The sequence below is a fragment of the Cupressus sempervirens genome, chromosome 11, assembly GCF_028749045.1.
Source record: "Cupressus sempervirens isolate cs-2001-9-10 chromosome 11, ASM2874904v1, whole genome shotgun sequence".
Taxonomy (NCBI): Eukaryota; Viridiplantae; Streptophyta; class Pinopsida; order Cupressales; family Cupressaceae; genus Cupressus; species Cupressus sempervirens.
The window spans coordinates 222614154-222632642 of NC_143128.1; the positions used below are offsets into that span (position 1 = coordinate 222614154).

At 35.6% G+C, this 18489-nt stretch overlaps 1 protein-coding gene across 1 annotated transcript; it reads left to right on the forward strand.

The window, feature by feature from the left end:
* The first annotated feature begins 10719 nt into the window (after positions 1 to 10719).
* LOC149528963 (uncharacterized) lies at positions 10720 to 11205 on the forward strand. The gene is made up of 2 exons (XM_089808093.1): positions 10720 to 10802; positions 10905 to 11205. The coding sequence occupies exons 1-2, from the start codon at positions 10720 to 10722 to the stop codon at positions 11203 to 11205; spliced, it is 384 nt and encodes a 127-aa protein (XP_089664219.1).
* Positions 11206 to 18489: the final 7284 nt, after the last annotated feature.

The following is an 18489-nucleotide window of genomic DNA, read 5'->3' on the forward strand; positions in this document are numbered from 1 at the left end:
TTTGCAATTATTATTTTTTCCAAAAAAATTTGTTCATCAAGGATGTAGGAGAGCATTTATTGTACACGAACTGGATAGTCAAATCTTGATAGCTCATGGCCGATATATTTGTTTATGTATCTGGCACATTGCACAAACTAACAGAATATCCCTCATAACTAGAAGACTTCACATCACAATCTGGCAAGGACATTCAAAAATACTTGCGATCTCAATGTCACACCACTCCCTAAGCACTGTGGTCTCAACCATGGGTGGCACTCAATGCTAGCAAACACCCACCAATGGTTTTAGCCCTTGCCAGCCAAACACCTCCGTTGTTCACCCACTTCCAGGCCATCCACATCAAATTTGGTCCTATTGGAATACATGTCATCGGTAGTGCCAATGCAAATCCTAGTCAGCCCATTGGATCTGCCATGTCATGTGCCCACTCAGCTTTGATGTAGAAGGTGGCTTGGCTGCCACATCAACAAACACACATCGACTATCACGTTAGCTATATGTTTCACTACGTCACTGTACAAACTTGCACAATCAACCTCGACCATACTGACATGCCATCCAACTAGCTTTTTTATTGCTAACATCATCATTTTCACTATCCTAAATTTGATGGTAATTTCACCATCACAACCAAGCCATATTGGACTATCATGATGGTAATTTGGACCTCAAATTTAACATTGCAGTTTCCTGAGAAGACCCCCACCATATGTAGTTTTGATTTGACAATCCAATTTCGATAGGCCAGATCTTAGTCATCCAAACTCCAAATCAAGTGTAATATTCTTTGATTTGGGCTAAAATTTCTTGAATTTTTTAGTGGTGCTATTATTTTCTAGTTTCGGTGCATGAATTTATTAGAAAATTCAATTTGTAGCAATTGTACCTATTCAATCCTGCATTTTGCAACTTCAAATGCTTCGTACAGGATCATCTAGACAAATTTTTAGGTTTGATTTTTTTGAAAGTGCATAATTTTTTGTTTTCTAGATCTGCAATTAGATTATAGGCTTGTGTGGACAGAAATACAACTTTCAAAAATAGGTCCTTTTTTGCATTGTATTGCTTTGATTAAACTTCAAAATTGTTGTATATCTAAGCTACATTGCTAAGTACTAGATTTGAACTCCAAGAGGAGGTTATAAATAGAAAAATTAAAAGTCAACTTTTGTCCATTTTGACAAATGGCCTATTGTAATTGCACTAAGTATAAAGTGCCAAAAGCATTCATTTGGGGGGTGGGGGGGGGCGGCGGGGGGGGGGGGGGGGGGGGGGGGGGGTGGTTGATTGAATGAAAAGGGAGGGTGCCTCTTGGTGCTGTGTTTCATTTTTCTTATTTTAATCTTCTTTCCTTGCATTATGGAAAATATTAAGGTTCCAAAATTAACACCAAATAACTATGCCTCATGGTCAGTTAAAAAATGGCGTGAATTAATGAATGAAGAAGTTTCTCAATATGCAGATTAATCTTTTCCAAAGCCAATAGGTAATCAAGTATCTCAAAGTGAAATTCGTGCCTAGGAAATAGTAGATAGGAAAACCCTAGGACTCATTAGGTTAGGCGTTGACGACAAGATCCTCTATCAAATCATAAAATATAATACATCTAAGGAAACTTGCGATGCCCTTAAAATTCTATATGAGAAAGTGACTAAAGAGGATGTCTACAAGATTGAAGATGATCTTATCTCCCTAGATCCTAAGAGATTTGATTCTATCTATGATTTTATCATTAAGGTGAATGAGTTGAAAACAAAACTTAATAATTGTGGTAGTTCCATTAAGGATTACAGGTTGATTTATCTCGTTCATAATAAACTCCCTTCTAAATACTCCACATTTGTCTCTTCTTTTCAACACCACAAAGGCTACCCTAGGGTCTTCTTATCAAAAAATCATTTTTAATGACTATGCTCAGTTGTTAGAGGATGATCAAGCTAAGTTGATAACAATGGGGATTCTCAAGTCTTCAAAGTCTATGGCATTGATGGCTAACAATGAGAGCTCTAAAAATTCAACTAGTGAAAGTTCAAACAAAGGCAAGGGAAAAAAGAAGTGGAAAGATAATAAAAAAAGGGACACAAAAATACAACACCTAAATGAAATCAACAATAAGGAAAGTCTTCTTCTAATACCAATAAAAGTGGGGACAATAATCAAGAAAAGAAGAAGTGTGCCTATTGCAAAAAAAATGGTCATGATGAACATTAGTGTTGTCACAAGCAGATTGATGAATTGAAAAACATCATGAAGAAGCACAATGTTCCATTGCCTAATGCTTATAAGGAGAAAGGATCTTCATCTTCATATTCTAAGAGCAAAGGGTAAGCTTTACTCACAAACACTATTAGTTAGGGAGAATGGATTATTGACTTGGGTGCCACACATCACATGGGTGCTTCAAAGAGAGATTTTTCTTCAATGACACCTTCTAAGGTACTTCACATCTTTGTAGGAGATGATACTAAAGTGGAAGTTGAAGGAAAAGGTGAACTTGAGATGGAAAGTAGAACGTTCAAGGATGTTCTCTATGTTCCTAATCTTACCTCCAAACTTCTTCCAGTCTACCAAATCACTCACTTTGGAGGTGGAAACAAGGTTGAATTTCTTCCAGACTTAGTTGTTATGAAAAGCATCAAAGATGATTGTATGGTTGCAATAGGTGAAGCTAATCATGATTCAAGGCTTTATACTTTCTCTTCTTTTGTGCCTAAATCTAATGCACAAGCCTTGTTAGTGCATTCAAAATATAGAAAGTAACTATGGCATGAGAGGTTTGGACATCTCAACTATAGGTATCTTCAACAACTTAGTAGCAAGAACATGGTTCATGGTCTGCCTCAAGTCCAATTTTTAGATGGTGTCTATTTAGGTTGCACACTTGGGAAGCATCTAGAAAATATGTTTGACAACAGGAAGTCTTGGACAACACAATGTGTTCTTGAACTAGTTCATAGTGATGTGGTAGGCTGATTTCTAGTGCATCATTTGGAAATTCTTTCTATGCACTCACCTTCATTGATGACTACTCTCAGTACACTTGGGTATTCTTCATGGCTCATAAGAGTGAAGTGTTTGAACAATTTCTTAGCTTCAAGGCTTAAGTAGAAAAGTAGTTAGAGAAAGCCATCAAGGTTCTTCAAATAGATAATGGAAGGGAGTATGTGAACTCAAGACTTATAGACTTTTGTACTTAATAGGGAATTGACCTTCAACATTCAATACCATACACACCACAATAGAATGGTATTGCCAAAAGGAAGAACAAAAACCTCAAGGAGATGACCACTTACATGGTGTTACATAAGTCTCTTGATCAAGTCTTTTGGGCTACAGCAATGAATTGTGATCACCACATCCAGAATAGGAGTCCACATAAAGCTTCGGATGGTGTAACTTCTTTTGAAGCTTAGACTAGTAGGAAACCTTCTGTAAAGAACTTTAGAGTCTTTGGTTGTCCAACATGAGCACAAATATCTCCACAAAAATGCAAGGCATTGAAACCTCAAAAAAGACCTTGCATCTTTGTTGGTTATGAAAACTCTCACAAAGCCTACAAATTGATTGATCTAGAGACACGTGATATTTTTTATGAGAGAAGTGTACACTTTAAAGAAAGTTGTCCAAGCTTTTCTTCTTCAGCTCCTCCTTCTTCCTCCTTCATTGAAGAGAGTGACAGTGATGATAGTGACTCGGAAGATGTTTTTCCATGACCTAAATAGAGGACACATGTAGATGAGGTTGATGAAATGCTTTCTACTTCTACATCTTCTTCCGCTGTATCTAAATGGGCTCAGCTAACATTGGATGTAGTAGGACCATTGGCAAAGAATCCTTTAGATACTAGGAGGACAAGATCCCAACACAACTCACTCCCTCATGCTTATATTGCAATTGCTCCTGATCCTCAATCATTCAAAGAAGCTTTAGGTATTCCAAAATAGAATAGATAAATGGAGGAAGAATATAATTCTCTTATGAGAAAAAACACATGGACTTAGTCTCTCTTCCTAAAGGAAGAAAATTGGTTCAGTGTAAGTGGATCTATCAGACCAAGTTTGTAGTGGATGAAAGTTTGGATAAGTATAAGTCTAGACTTGTTGGAAAAGGTTTCTCTCATGTATTAGGCATTGACTACACTGAGATCTTTGCACCAGATACAAAATTATCTCCATTGATTTGACACTAGTTATAGTTGTAGCAGAGAGTTGGGTTGTTCATCAGATGGATGTGAAGAGTGCATTCTTGAATGATGATCTTTATGAGGAGATTTATATGGAGCAAGGTTCATTCAGGATTCTAAGTTGTTTTTCAAGTTGAAAATTTCTATCTATGGACTAAAACAAGCTCTAACAGCTTGGTATGCCAAGATGGATCCTTTTCTTTTCTCAACAAGGTTCACTAGATATCATTTAGATTTGAATGTCTACATTCTTCATTGAGATGATTCTCACTTGTAACTTGTGCTTTATGTTGATGACTTAATCATTACGAGGAATACAAAATCCATCATTGATAGTGTCAAGGCTACTTTGTAAAATAAATTTTCAATGATAGATTTGGGTCTACTTCATTATTTCCTTGGTATTGAGATACATTAGTCTTCATTAGGAATCACATTATCATAACCCAAGTATGCTCTTGATTTGCTTGCTTGATTTCACATGAGTGACTGCAAGGCTACATCTACTCCATTTCTTTCAGGTGTTAAGTTAGAAGCAAAGTGTTCCACTCCACTTGTTAATGCTACTTTGTATAGATAGTTGATTGGAAGTCTCATCTACTTGAAACATATAGGCACTAACATATTCTTTGTTGTTGGCATGGTTTCTCACTTTATGCAAGAGCCACATGAACTTCACTAGAAGGTAGCCAAATGCATCTTACACTTTATCTAGGGTACACATACATATGGGATATTTTCTGTAGTTGGTACTGGACTATAGTTAGTAGGTTATAACAACTTAGACTATTTAGGAGATCTTGATTCTTGCAAATGCACTTCATGATACATGTTTCATCTTGGTTCTGGACCCATTTATTTGTAGAGTAAAAATCAAAACACTATTGCTCTTTTGTTGATTGAGGCTGAGTATCAAGGAGCTATCAATGCAACTACAGAGGCTATTTGGTTATAGAAAATTCTAAAGGAGGTTTTTCTTAACACACCACAACCCACAGTCATACATTGTGATAATCAGAGTGCCATTGAAATCTCAAAACATCTAGTGCAACATCAACACACAAAATACATTGAGGTTCATATGCACTACATCAAAGATTTGATTCATGAGTAGGTCATTGCATTACAGTATTTTCCTATAGAAGATCATATTATAGATATCTTCACCAAGCCCTTCACTGAGGTTAAGTATCTTCATTTGCAAGTTCTCTTGGGGATGCAAGATATTTCACTAGGGTACATTACACTGCATATCATTATATGTAGAGCATTGCATTTGTACATGGGTACCTAACATGGCCTAGTAGTCGAGACCCATTATGCATTTTTCATAGCTTTTGTGAGCTTAAGTGTATTCCCCTAAGTTGCACTTGGGGGGGGGGGGGATGTTAGTGTAAATAATTAATTATTATCATAGTTTACTTAAGTTAATGCATTATTATATTAGTTATCATGTAGTCACCTAGGAGTTTGCATATTCATCTGAGTTGTTATGTAGACAACATAGTTGTTCACACTCTAATTAAGCACATGGTGTCTACAACATCTCTTTACGAGATACACCTATGTAAGCTTATCCTCTCATCATCACACAAACTCCTATGCTCAATGGAGGATAATCCACTCTTGGTGGACATGTGCTCAGTTGTGAGGCTTATCACTTTGCTAACTCCTAGTAATTCTAGAGGCCTTTATATACAAGCACTTCTAGTGTGTATTTACATAAGTTATTTATTTTCATATTGTTATTATGATCATAAATTATTGGTCCATATTATGTTAAGTTCTTCAGCTTCTTGATCTTAATGTCATTTTTTCCTAAGGCAAATTCTTGCATAGATTATACAATTAGGGGTGGGGAGTTCTTTTCTTCTCTTCCCACTTCTTTTTTTGAGAAGATATAATTTTCTTTGGAGTTTGAACCACATTCCTACATGGTGAAGTTACCATTGGTTCCTTGTTTGGCACCTTCTTCTTTTGTGTTTAATCTTGATTGGCTCATGTCATATTCATCATTAAGAGACATTGTGGCACATCGATAGACTTCATGTAGTTCCTACTTTATTTATATTCCCCTTCCTTCTTCTTATCCATAATGGTAAGCATATTTGCATTTGCATTTATTTTATCTTCTTTCTAAGGGGAGAAATGTTTTTTGTAGATATTGGACTACCTCTTGTCTTCGAGCACTTTTCATACTTGCAGGACATTATTCACTATGGGGGGATTTAATTTCTCCTTTTAGATTCTATATTGCAAAGAATCATTTTTCTATTTGAGGTGTAGTATTAAAATATTATTCATCATATTAAAATCTTATTCATAGAAGAAAAAGAAGAATCAACAATGGAGTGCAATATGTGTGGAGATGTGAACTTCCAGATCTCTTTATTCCAGTGCTCAAAATGTTTAATTCGTTTCCAACATCAGTATGCTAATAATCACTCTCCATATATAGTTTTAGATGTTTGATTTTAGAAATTAGAATTCATTAGTGGATTTGTTAATTGTTTTTTTCATTCATTTTCAGCATCAATAAGTTAATAATCAATCTCCATATATATCTTCAGATGTTTTCAATTTTAGAAATAAGAATTCATAAATTGATTTTTGCTTTATCTGACAGATACTGCAGCAAAGCATATTTTGAGAGCATGAGTGAAGTGTGTGACCGGTGTTTCGCTATTCAAGAGGAATTTGATATTACAAATTCTGTGAAAATTGTTAGAAATTCTGTAGGGTTTGATAAGTGTATGACCATAACCCACAATAGCAATGGCAAGAGGGATTTGAGAAAAAAAAATTGTGTTCAGGTTGATAGATGGAGAAGCAATTTGTTGGATAAGAAGAAAATATTTGATTTAGGAGACAACATGGATAGAAAATTAAAGAAGAGATATAAGCTTCTTCATGAAATTCTTTGCTAATTGCAATGGATTTAAATTTTGATCATGACAAACAAGAAATCTAATTTAGAACTATCTCTCCACACTGATTTGTGGTGATGTCGTTAAATGGCACATTTTTCTTAAATGTTATTTATATTTCGAACAATTACTCTTTAATACATTGAGATCTATTAAATCAGCCTATTGTAAATATAACAGCTCAGGATACAAAATTCATAGCTAGCAATCCTTCTTGTTGGAGTTGGATCGGAGTTTATGATTTCCTATAGTTGTCTAAATTGTTAGTGTTTCATCAAAGGTTGAGTTCTCGTGCATATTTTAAGGTGTTTGACAATAGATTCTTTTGTAGAAACAAGCATTTATCAATTTGGAGTGGGAAACTAGTGTTTATCAATCTTGCCCAAATACTTATATAGTATTTATTTTTGTGTAGTTTTCTAGATGTTTAAGTGGTCCTATTTTCTAGTGATGCAATTTTGAATTACCAATTTTGTATTATATTGAAATAAGAAATAGAGTGTAGTATGTGTGGTGATGTGCACAAAAAATAATGTACTTTCAAAAAAATAGAACCTGATTTCGAGTCCAAATGAGCCCGTATGGAGAAATTGAAGTTGATAAATGTAGGATTAGACAGGTATAGTCAATTTCTTACAAATCGATGCACCAAAACCAAAAGATAACTACACAATTGAAAAGTTTATGAAATTCTAGCCAAAAAAAATAAAAAAAAATGCACCTGATTTGGAGCTCATATGATTGAGATATGGCCTCCCGAAGTTGGACTGTCAAATTGAAAATGAATTTGGAGAGGGGGTGGATCAGTAAAATATGAGGTTAAATTTGATGGTCAAGTGACTCTCACAGTAGTTCATATTTGCCTCCTAATGATGGTCAAACAACCATCAAATTTAGACTCATGAAAATGATGATGTCAGTATACTTGGCCCCCTAGATGACATCACAAATGACATGTCCTGTATGAACAATGACATCACTATGTATAGCACTGTACAGATCCAACGTGTTTGGGTGAGTTAGCATACAAAATTTGCTTACATGTATGCTAATTGAGTGCTGACATGTGAATGCTGATTTGGAGGGTTCTGCCTACACATCTTTGCCGTGGAGGAGGGTCTGCAAGTGTGCCATGTACAAGCTTCCTGCTAGCACCTCATGGTGCTAATGGGGTCTCATGTGGTGGATGAGCAGTAAGGACAGAAACTCGGATAGTTCCATAAGAAAAGACCACCGAGGGCTACAAAGTTTTATCGATGGTGGGTTTCAGTGGGCCGATTTTCACTACATCGAGGCAAAGAAAGTTGGTGGTGGCTAAAATTAAAACCCAACTAGGACTTCTTTAGTCCCACATTGTCACAAGTTAGCCACTTTAATGTGTTTAAAAACAATACCCTATAGAAGTAAAATAAAATAAAGTGATTGCCAGATTTGAATGTCGCTCGCTATTTGCCAAAAATTGATATATAAGCTAGATTTAAATGCTACCAAAGTTAGAATTAAAAGGTCAAATATTGAAGATGCCAATGGAATATTGAAGATATCGATAGGATATTTGGCTTGCAGAGGCTAGGGTGTCACTGCTTGGTTCCTGCAAAAAAAAATTCTTTGTACGCCCTACTGGGCGAATATTTTTTCAAACAATACAGAATTTCAAAAAAATAGAAAAAGAATAATTAATTGCATATATGAACAAAACAATTGTGTAGATTTAATAGATCATACTGGATTTTCAAATTGGGGCATTCGAGTGCCGATTTGCAAAAAAAAATGGCCTCAAAATTGACTTTGGCCCAATACAGGTAAACTTATAGTCGATTTTCATCGAATTGACTTTCTGGATGCAATGTCAAGGTCCACTTTGGCTCTAGATGGTCCCAATATCTATTGATTCCTCAGATTTGGGTTGAGGTGTTGAAGCAAGAATTGTCTCGAATGATTATGTGAAGATAATATCTCCAAGCTCTGATACCATGTAAGAATTTTTCTTAGGGAAAAATCATCCAAGATCAAGGAACTCAAGCATAAGCACAATAGTAGAACAAAAGAGTATGATCAATATGAGAATGAATATCTCAAAGCCTGCACATACACACTAGGAGTGCAAGTATATAAAGGCCTCTAAGATGCATCTAGAATAGTTCTAAAAAGAACTAGGAGATAAGCATGACAACTAAGCACGCATCTTCCATTGTGCATGAATATATGTGCATCAATGAGAGGATAAGTATGACAAGCTGTCTCATGCGTAGAGATGTTGTTGACACTATGTGCTCAAATAAAGTGTTAACTCCTATGTTGTAAACACCATGTGCATAATTAGAGTGCTAACTCTTATGTTGTCAACATGACAACTCACAAGAGTACACATACTCTTAGGTGACTAACTAATAAATAATTAAATAATGCATTAACCTAAGTAAACTTAAGTAAAGTGTAAATAGTAAATACTTATTTACACCAACAATAATATATAGGAAACACAATCTCATTTATAGAAAATTTTTATTACTTTTTATAGATATACAATATGATTTATGTTGTAGGTGGGGAAGGTTGGGAATTAAATCTCCTAATAATAATGCATTAATTTTGTTATTATCGCATAAACAATGTATATAGTAGTTAATTCTTATATTTTAATTTCATACTAGCTAACTACTTTATTTTTGGTATATTTTATCTTGAAATGTTCTATTGTGGCTTAGACATATCAATAAGCTATTGCATCCATAAATGCTTCTACATAGGAGTTAAAATTATTTATAGGTCAAAAAATATTTCTATATTTGGGCCTACGAATTGTGTTTTCACACTAGACATGGCTAATCGTCTGTTTTATTCTAGTCAAATTTTATTTTCCACATTTAATCAATTTCACTCACAAATTAAAAAAAAACATGCAAAAAATTTGTAGTTCGAAAAGAAACACCATCTTTGATATTATGCAATTATAAGGTCAACTAAATAAAAAATGATACATTTTTCATCCTCCCCTCTTTTATTCTCAATTATATTGAGTGGGAACATTCATGTTGCAAATGATTTAAAATAACAATAAGTTATTTGAATGAACATAAGAATATCATAACATAATTTGTTTGTTATTTTTTAATAATTTGATTGTAATTCTAGCTAATATATTTCTCTAAAAGATTTTCCTATTTAAAAATAATTTAATCATGAAAACTTGTTAACGTAAAATTTAATATAAAAATAATAACTAGATTAGACAAAGTGATGTTTATTTTTACATTATATAAAAGGGTGCACGCTACTCGAAACAAAAAAAAAAACAAAATGAGAAGGGACATTCATTATAGTTATCCACTGGCCATTATAATATAAGTTGTAAAATATACATTGTCAACATTCCGAGTCAAGTCAACATATGCTGGTAGCGTGTAGAAAGACGTTCTTTACGATGTTCATTCCACCCAAACGTTACTTCCACGCATTCCTTTCTTTTTTAATGAAATGCCATTATTCTATTTGGCAATGCAATTTCCCACCATTTTCCCCTTCTTTTAGACTCTATATTGCAAAGAAGCATTTTGCCATTTAAGCTGCACTATTAAAATCTCATTCATAGAAGAAACAACAATGGAGTGCAGTATGTGTGGCGATGTGGGCTTTCAGATCTCTCTATTCCACTGCCCAAAATGTTTGATTCGTTTCCAGCATCAGTATGTTAATAATCACTCTCCATATATAGCATCGGATGTTTGATTTTAGAAATAAGAATTCATCAGTGGATTCGTTAATTGATTTTTTTCTTTGTTGGGCAGATATTGCAGCAGAGAATTCTTTGAGAGCATGAGTGAACTGTGTGACTGGTGTTCCGCTATTCAAGAGGAATTTGATATTACAAATTCTGTGAAAAGTGTTAGAAATTCTGCAGCGTTTGAAAAGTGTACGAATATAACCCACAATAGCAATGGCAAGAGGAATTTGAGAAAAAGAAATTGTGTTCAGATTGATGGACGGAGAAGCAATTTGTTGGATAAGAAGAAAAGATCTGATTTAGGAGACAGCATGGACAGAAAATTAAAGAAGAGATATAAGCTTCTTCAAGAAATTCTTTGCTGATTGCAATGGATTTAAATTTTGATCATGACAAAATTTTTTTTTACTTTAGAACTATCTCTCCACGCTGATTTGTGATGATGCCGTCAAATGGTTCAATTACTCTATCAAATAGCCTGTTGTGAATAGAACAGCTCGGAATACAAATTTCATCGCTAGCAATCCTTCTAATTGGAGTTGGATCGGAGTTTGTGATTTCCTATAGTTGTCTGAATTGTTAGTGTTTCATCAAAGTTTGAGTTCCCTGGCATATTTGAAGGCGTTTGACAATAGATTCTTTTCTAGAAACAAGTGTTTATCAATTTGCAGCGAGAAACTAGTGTTTATTAATCTAGCCCAAATACTTATATAGTATTTATTTTTGTGTAGTTTTCTAGAAGTTTAGGCGGTCCTGTTTTCTAGTGATGCAATTCTGAATTGCCAATTTTGTATTATATTGAAATATGAAATTGGGGTTTATTGACTATCTCCATTGTTCTCCCACTTTCTGCTGTAGTGTAGGTGTGATTGTATTAACTGATACCTTTTTAGGTGTGGATTAATACTAGCGGAGGAATATAAAGGGCATGAGAATTGTTTGACAAAATGTCCCATGGAATGTTTGTGAGAAATATAAATTTAAATTTAAAACTCACAACTTTAAAAATTTGCACCGTACAAGCTATTACCGAGTGCCAAAAATTTGCTCGAAACTTAAGAAACCGAGTGGCAGGAGAGGTTACCGAGTAAGCTCGGTAAATGAAGAGCAAGCAACTCGGTAGCCAAAGGATGCTGAGTGAACTTAGTAGAAGAGCAACTCGGTAGATGAAGAAACAACTTAGTAAATGAAGAACTCGGTAGACACTAGATATCGAGTGAGCTCGGTAGTGTGGATGCCGAGTGAACTCGGTAGGCACAGGAGGGTGGAGCTCGGTAGATTAAGATACCGAGTGAACTCAGTAGAGATAGCAGAGATAAGATCTTTTAACAAGACTTCACCTAGTGATGATTTATAACGTGAACAACTTTCACCATTAAAACAAAAAATCTAGAACTTGAAGCTTCCAAATAAAATTTTTCAAATGCAATGAATAGGAGACAAATGGATTCAAGTATGCCTATTTTCTTTCTATTCAACTTGGATTAAATCATTACAAAAATCTAGGAGCATTCAGCTTCAACTAGAAAATCCTAAAATAACCCTAAAACTTCAAACTGGAAAAACTTCAAACTTATAGCTCTAATGGTTGCATACTACAATGCCTGGACCAATCACTGCTTCAACAGGTCAAAACAAACAAATAATAAACTTACAGAATGACCAAAGAAGAAACATGTGCAACTGCAGGCACGAAATGAACTTCCTTTTCTCTGCACTTTGACGACTGGATCTGCTGATCACATTTCTTCTCTCTGCAACTCTCTGATATGCTCTTCTTCACCTTCACTCTGTCTGTCTCTACTCATCGAATGGAATAGAACATTCCTTTTGTCTTCTACCAAAAATGTTTTTCCTGTCATTTGCAAATTTGAAAACGCACTCACCTGTAATAAAGGTTTATGACTATTCTACAATCTGTCAGTGGTGGTAGGTGGACGTTTGGCTCCAGGGAGAAATGACTAAATGCAATAAATATTTCAACACTCCCCCTTTGTCCCAAGCCAAACAAACAAGGATCACTACTGACCCAGATCAACTACACAAAAACACTCTCGTAGGTGTACAAAACTTCCAATACCTAATGGCTTTGTAAATATGTCTACTAGTTGCTGCTCAGACTTACAAAATTCTATTTTGATATCTCCATTCTCCACCAACTCTCTGATGAAGTGATATCTGATTTCTATGTGTTTGTTTCTCCCATGGAAGACTGGATTCTTGGACAATGTAATAGATGAGATGTTGTCACAATAAATTGTGGTTCCATCCTCTTGCCTTTCATTCAAATCTGTCAAGATCCTCCTTAGCCAAATAGCTTGACATGCTGCTACATTTGCTGCTATGTATTTAGCCTTTGTTGTAGATTGAGCAACAATAGGTTGCTTCTTGGATGCCTATGAAATTGCACCCGATCCCATATGAAACATATATTCGAAAGTGTTCTTCCTATCATCTATACTTCTAGCCCAATCACTATCCATGTAACCAACCAACTTGAATTCATTATTTGCAGTATACAAAATTCCAAATCCCTTGCTACCTTTCACATACCTTAGGATCCTCTTTCTCGCTTGCCAATGAGAATCTTTTGGTGTTTCCATAAATCTAGAAATCAAACTTACTGCATGCATTAGGTCTGGCCGAGTTGAAGTTAAATACATTAGACTTCCAACCATACTCTTGTATAGTGTTGGATCCACTCTCTTGCTAGAGTCTTTCTTGCTCAACTTCAGACCTACTGCTGTTGGTGTGAGGGCTGCCTTACTATTCTGCATTTTGAATCTCTCCAAGATCTGTCTTGCATATTGTTCTTGAGAGATGAAGATGCCATCATGCATTTGTTTTACTTCTATGCCTAGAGAGTACTTCAAGAGACCTAGGTCTATCATTTCAAACTCATTTTTCATGGTCTCTTTGAACTCACCAATTAGATCCTTGTCATTACCAGTAAAAATCAAATCATCTACATACAAGACAACAATCAAAACATTTTCATTTGTTGCCTTGATGTAGAGAGTAGGCTCACCATTGCTTTTACTAAAGCCATTGCTCATTAAATATGAGTCAATCCTACTGTACCATGCCCGTGGAGCTTGCTTGATCCCATAAAGAGCTCTCTTCAACCTATATACTTTATTCTCTTCACCTGCTACTTCATAACTAGGTGGATGCTCCACATACACTTCTTCTTTCAATACACCATTTAGGAAGGCGGATTTCACATCCATTTTGTATACCTTCCATTTGTGCTGAGCTGCAATTGCTATGACAGCACACACAATTTCCATTCTTGCAATCGAGGCATATGTCTCATCATTTGGTCTTATAGACCCATTTCACTCCAATCATATGCTTCTTGGGAGGCAATTCAGTTAGCTCCCATGTCTCATTTCTTTCTATAGCATATATTTCCTCATCCATGGCCTTACACCATTTCTTCTCCTTAATAGCTTCTTTAAAATAAATTGGATCACTATGAGAAAATAACGCAAAATTAACACTGTCATCATAATCTTCATACCTTTCATCTTAATATATCTCCTTGAGACTCTTGGTCTTTCTTGGTAGCATGGAGGAGAGTGTGGGATCAGAATCTTCGCTACTATTGCTTGGCACTGACCCTCGATCATGCCTAGAGGAGCTCGATAATGACTGAGGTTGCTTGCCTTTTCTTCTATCTGCTCTTTCTTCTTGCCGTTCATTAGCATCCTCTTCATTCATAATTGGCACTTTACTTGAAGTGTTCAGTGACTCATCAGTTGGACCATACCAAGACTGATTTTCAAAAAATTTCACATCTCTTGAAAGAGTCATCTTGTTGTTCAATGGGTCATACAATCTGTATGCCTTTGATTTTGAGTTCTAACTTGTGAAGATGCACTTCACACCTTTGTCATCCAATTTCTGCCTTTGCTCTTTAGTCACATGTGCATATGCAACACATCCAAACACCCTTAAGTGTTCAACTGTCCATCTTCCTCATGACCATGCTTCCATTGGAATCTTGTCACGGACTGCCTTTGTAGGACACCTATTAATTAGGTAAACTGTTGTTGCCAAAGCCTCTCCCCAAAATTTAGTTGGGAGACCTTTCTCTTTCATCATGCTCCTTGCAATTTCAACAATAGTTCTATTCTTTCTTTTGGCCATTCTATTTTGTTGTGGTGTGTGGCTGGCTGTGAGCTCTTTCTTTATGCCATGTTTCCTACAAAAATTTACAAAAGAATTGGAGGTATACTCCCCTCCTCTATCTGATCTTAGGCCCTTGATATAGTGTCCACATTCTCTTTCAGCCTAGGCTTTAAATTTTACAAATTTATCAAATGCTTCAGATTTATTCTTTAAGAAATACACTCATGTCCTATGATTGAAATCACCAATAAATGTCATGAAATAAGTACTCCCCTCAATGGAAGTAACTTGCATAGGATCGACTAGGTCAGTATGCACTAACTCTAATGGATATCTAGCCCTCTTAGAATTTCTAGAATTAAATTAAACCCTATGTTGCTTACCCAAAATACAAGCCTCACACTTGTCACATGAATTTCCTATGCGTGGCAAACTTTTTACCATTCTTTTATTTGACAATAAATTTAAACCAACATAGCCAAGATGACCATACCTAAGGTGCCATAGCTGTGAGGGGTCTTCAATCGCACTCCTTAGAGCTGATTGTGTGTGAGGTGCAGCACGAACTTGAGATGAGAAGCATGTCTCTATCTTCAAGGGGAACATTATGTTCTTTGTCATTTGAACTGCTGCAAGAAAGTTCTTGCTCCCATCTTTTTCTTAAATGACACACATGTCATTCTCCATCAGCACTTTGTATTCATTTTGAATGAGCTGACCAATGCTCATTAAATTGTGCTTCATACTAGGGGCGAAATACACATTTTCTATTTCCTTCTTCTCACCTTTCTTAGTGCAGACCATAATAGATCTTTTGCGAACAACTGGTAGCGTTCCATTGTTACCCATTTCAATCTCAGATTTGAAACTCTTGTCAATGAATGAAAAAAATATTTTATTACCAGTCATGTGGTTGCTACATCCACTGTCGAGGTACCAAACCTTAGGGCTTCCTTCTTCACCAACATTACACATGATGAAGGTAGTGGCATTGGGTCCACTTTCCATATTCACATCAACCACATTTGCTTGTCCTAACTAATCATTTTGCTTCTTTGAACATTCATTTGCATAATGCCCATATTTATGACAGTAGTAGCATTCTACATTACTCTTGTTTGAGTTGTACTTTTTCTTACCTCCTTTTGAAGTATTTTGTGAGCTACTTGCTCCATCTACTCTTCCTAAGCTTTCTGTTGCAGCATTTTTTTGTCCTCCATTTCCTCGGCCTCTACCTCTGGAGTTTCTGCCTGAGCCATTTCTTCCTCTCCCCCTTCCTCTTAGATTTGACTGAGCCTTGAATGCTTGCTCTTGGGAAGTAGAAGATGTAGATCTATTGATCTTATGCTCATGGGTTTGAAGAGTACCCATCAACTCATCCATTGTCAAAAAAGTGATGTCTTTTGCCTCTTCTATGGTCATGACCAAATTGTCATATTTATGAGGTAAACTCCTCAATATCTTCTCCACTATCCTCTGCTCTTGATAGTCTTCTCCATTTTATTTCAGTTGGTTAATCACATTGGAAATCTTTGAACTAAAGTCTATAACTAATTCATTTTCCTTCATTTGAAGGTTCTCAAACTCTCTTCTTATATTCTGTAGCTTTATTGTGCAGACTTTATCAGTCCCCTTGAAGTTCATCTCAAGGATATCCCAAGCTTCCTTTGCATAATTTGTTGCTACAATCTTTGGGAATAAGGTCTCTGTCATTGCTACTTCAATCAAACTTAATGCCTTAGCATCCTTCCTCCTTGACTCTTTCAAATGAGTCTTTTGTGCATTTGTGAGGGTAGCATACTGAGCTAGGTCTATCACATCATTGAACCCATTAACTATGAACTCCCACAAATCGTTAGCAACCATAATGGTTTTCACCTTCTTTGCCCATGTATCATAATTCTGTCCATTAAATGATGGTAGTTTCTGCCATATCTTTCCTGCATCTCCTGCCATGATAAATATCTCAAAAAAAAAATTGCCTTAACTCACTCTGGATGTGGGGCCTCAAAGCTCTGATACCATGTGAGAAATATAAATTAAAATTTAAAACTCACAACCCTAAAAATTTGCACAGCACAAACTATTACCGAGTGCCAAAAATGTGCTTGACACTTAAGAAACTGAGTGGTAGGAGAGGTTATCGAGTGAGCTTGGTAAACGAAGCACAAGAAATTCAGTAGCCAAAGGATACCGAGTGAGCTCGGTAGAAGAGCAACTCGGTAGATGAAGAAACAACTCAGTAAATGAAGAACTCGGTAGACACTGGATACCGAGTGAGCTCGGTAGTGTGGATGCCAAGTGAACTCGGTAGCCACAAGAGGGTGGAGCTCGGTAGATTAAGATATCGAGTGAACTTGGTAGAGACAGCAGAGATAAGATCTTTTAACAAGACTTCACCGAGTGATGATCTATAACGTGAACAACTTTCACCATTAAAACTAGAAATCCAAAACTTGAAGCTTCCAAATAAAACTTTTCAAATTCAATGAATAGAAGGAGACAAATGGATTCAAGTATCCCTGCTTGCTTTCTATTCAACTTGGATTAAATCAGTAAAAAATTTGAGAGCATTTGGCTTCAACTAGAAAACCCTTAAATAAACCTAAAACTTCAAACTGGAAAAACTTCAACCTTTAAACTTCAAACTTACAGCTCTAATGGCTGCATACTACAATGCCTGGAGCAATCACTACTTCAACAGGTCAAAACAAACAAATAATAAACTTACATAATGACTAGAGAAGAAACACGTGCAATTGTAGGCACAAAATGAACTTCCTTTTGTCTGCACTCTAACGACTGGATCTGCTGATCACTTCTCTTCTCTCTACAACTCTCTAATCTGCTCTTCTTCACCTTCACTCTGTTTGTCTCTACTCGTCGAATGGAATGGAACATTCCTTTTGTCTTCTACCAAAAATGTTTTTCCCCTCATTTGCAAATTTGAAAACTCACTTACCTGTAATAAAGGTTTATGACTGTTTTGCAATCCGTCAGGGGTGGTAGGTGAGCATTTGGCTCCAGGGAAAAATGACTAAATGCAATAAATATTCCAACAATGTTATCTTCAATATGCAATAATTGCAGAATATACGCAAATACAAAATGGAGATTAAAGTTACACATGAATGCAAAAGGGCAAGAGTCACGTCTCGTTCAATTTTCTCTCAACATTGTTTGTATAAAAGAGCAAGTAATTTTTTTTAGTGTAAAACAAATCTTTGAATTATCTAAAATCAATTTATCATTAATGGCACCAGATGGAAGACAAAATTCAGTATTAGAATTCCCTCCAGTTGTACTTTATATTACATATGTGATTACGTTTTAGAATTTTGGCAAGTATATGATGTTCTTGCATATAAAAGATACAATTGAGATAGAAACTTCTCATTCCTGCTGAATGGTCAAAAGTAAAGAATGTGGCAAGGCAGGTGAGTGGTCAAAAATGCCACCATTTTGAATAAATGATCGCTCATTTGACTTGGTCAATGGCCTAAAAAATGTGAAAT

Bases quoted from the DNA above. Each gene is read 5' to 3' on its own strand.
- LOC149528963 (XM_089808093.1), top strand. From the start codon at position 10,720: ATGGAGTGCAGTATGTGTGGCGATGTGGGCTTTCAGATCTCTCTATTC. The intron at 10,803-10,904 runs GTATGTTAATAA...TTTGTTGGGCAG, and splicing joins TTGATTCGTTTCCAGCATCA to ATATTGCAGCAGAGAATTCT.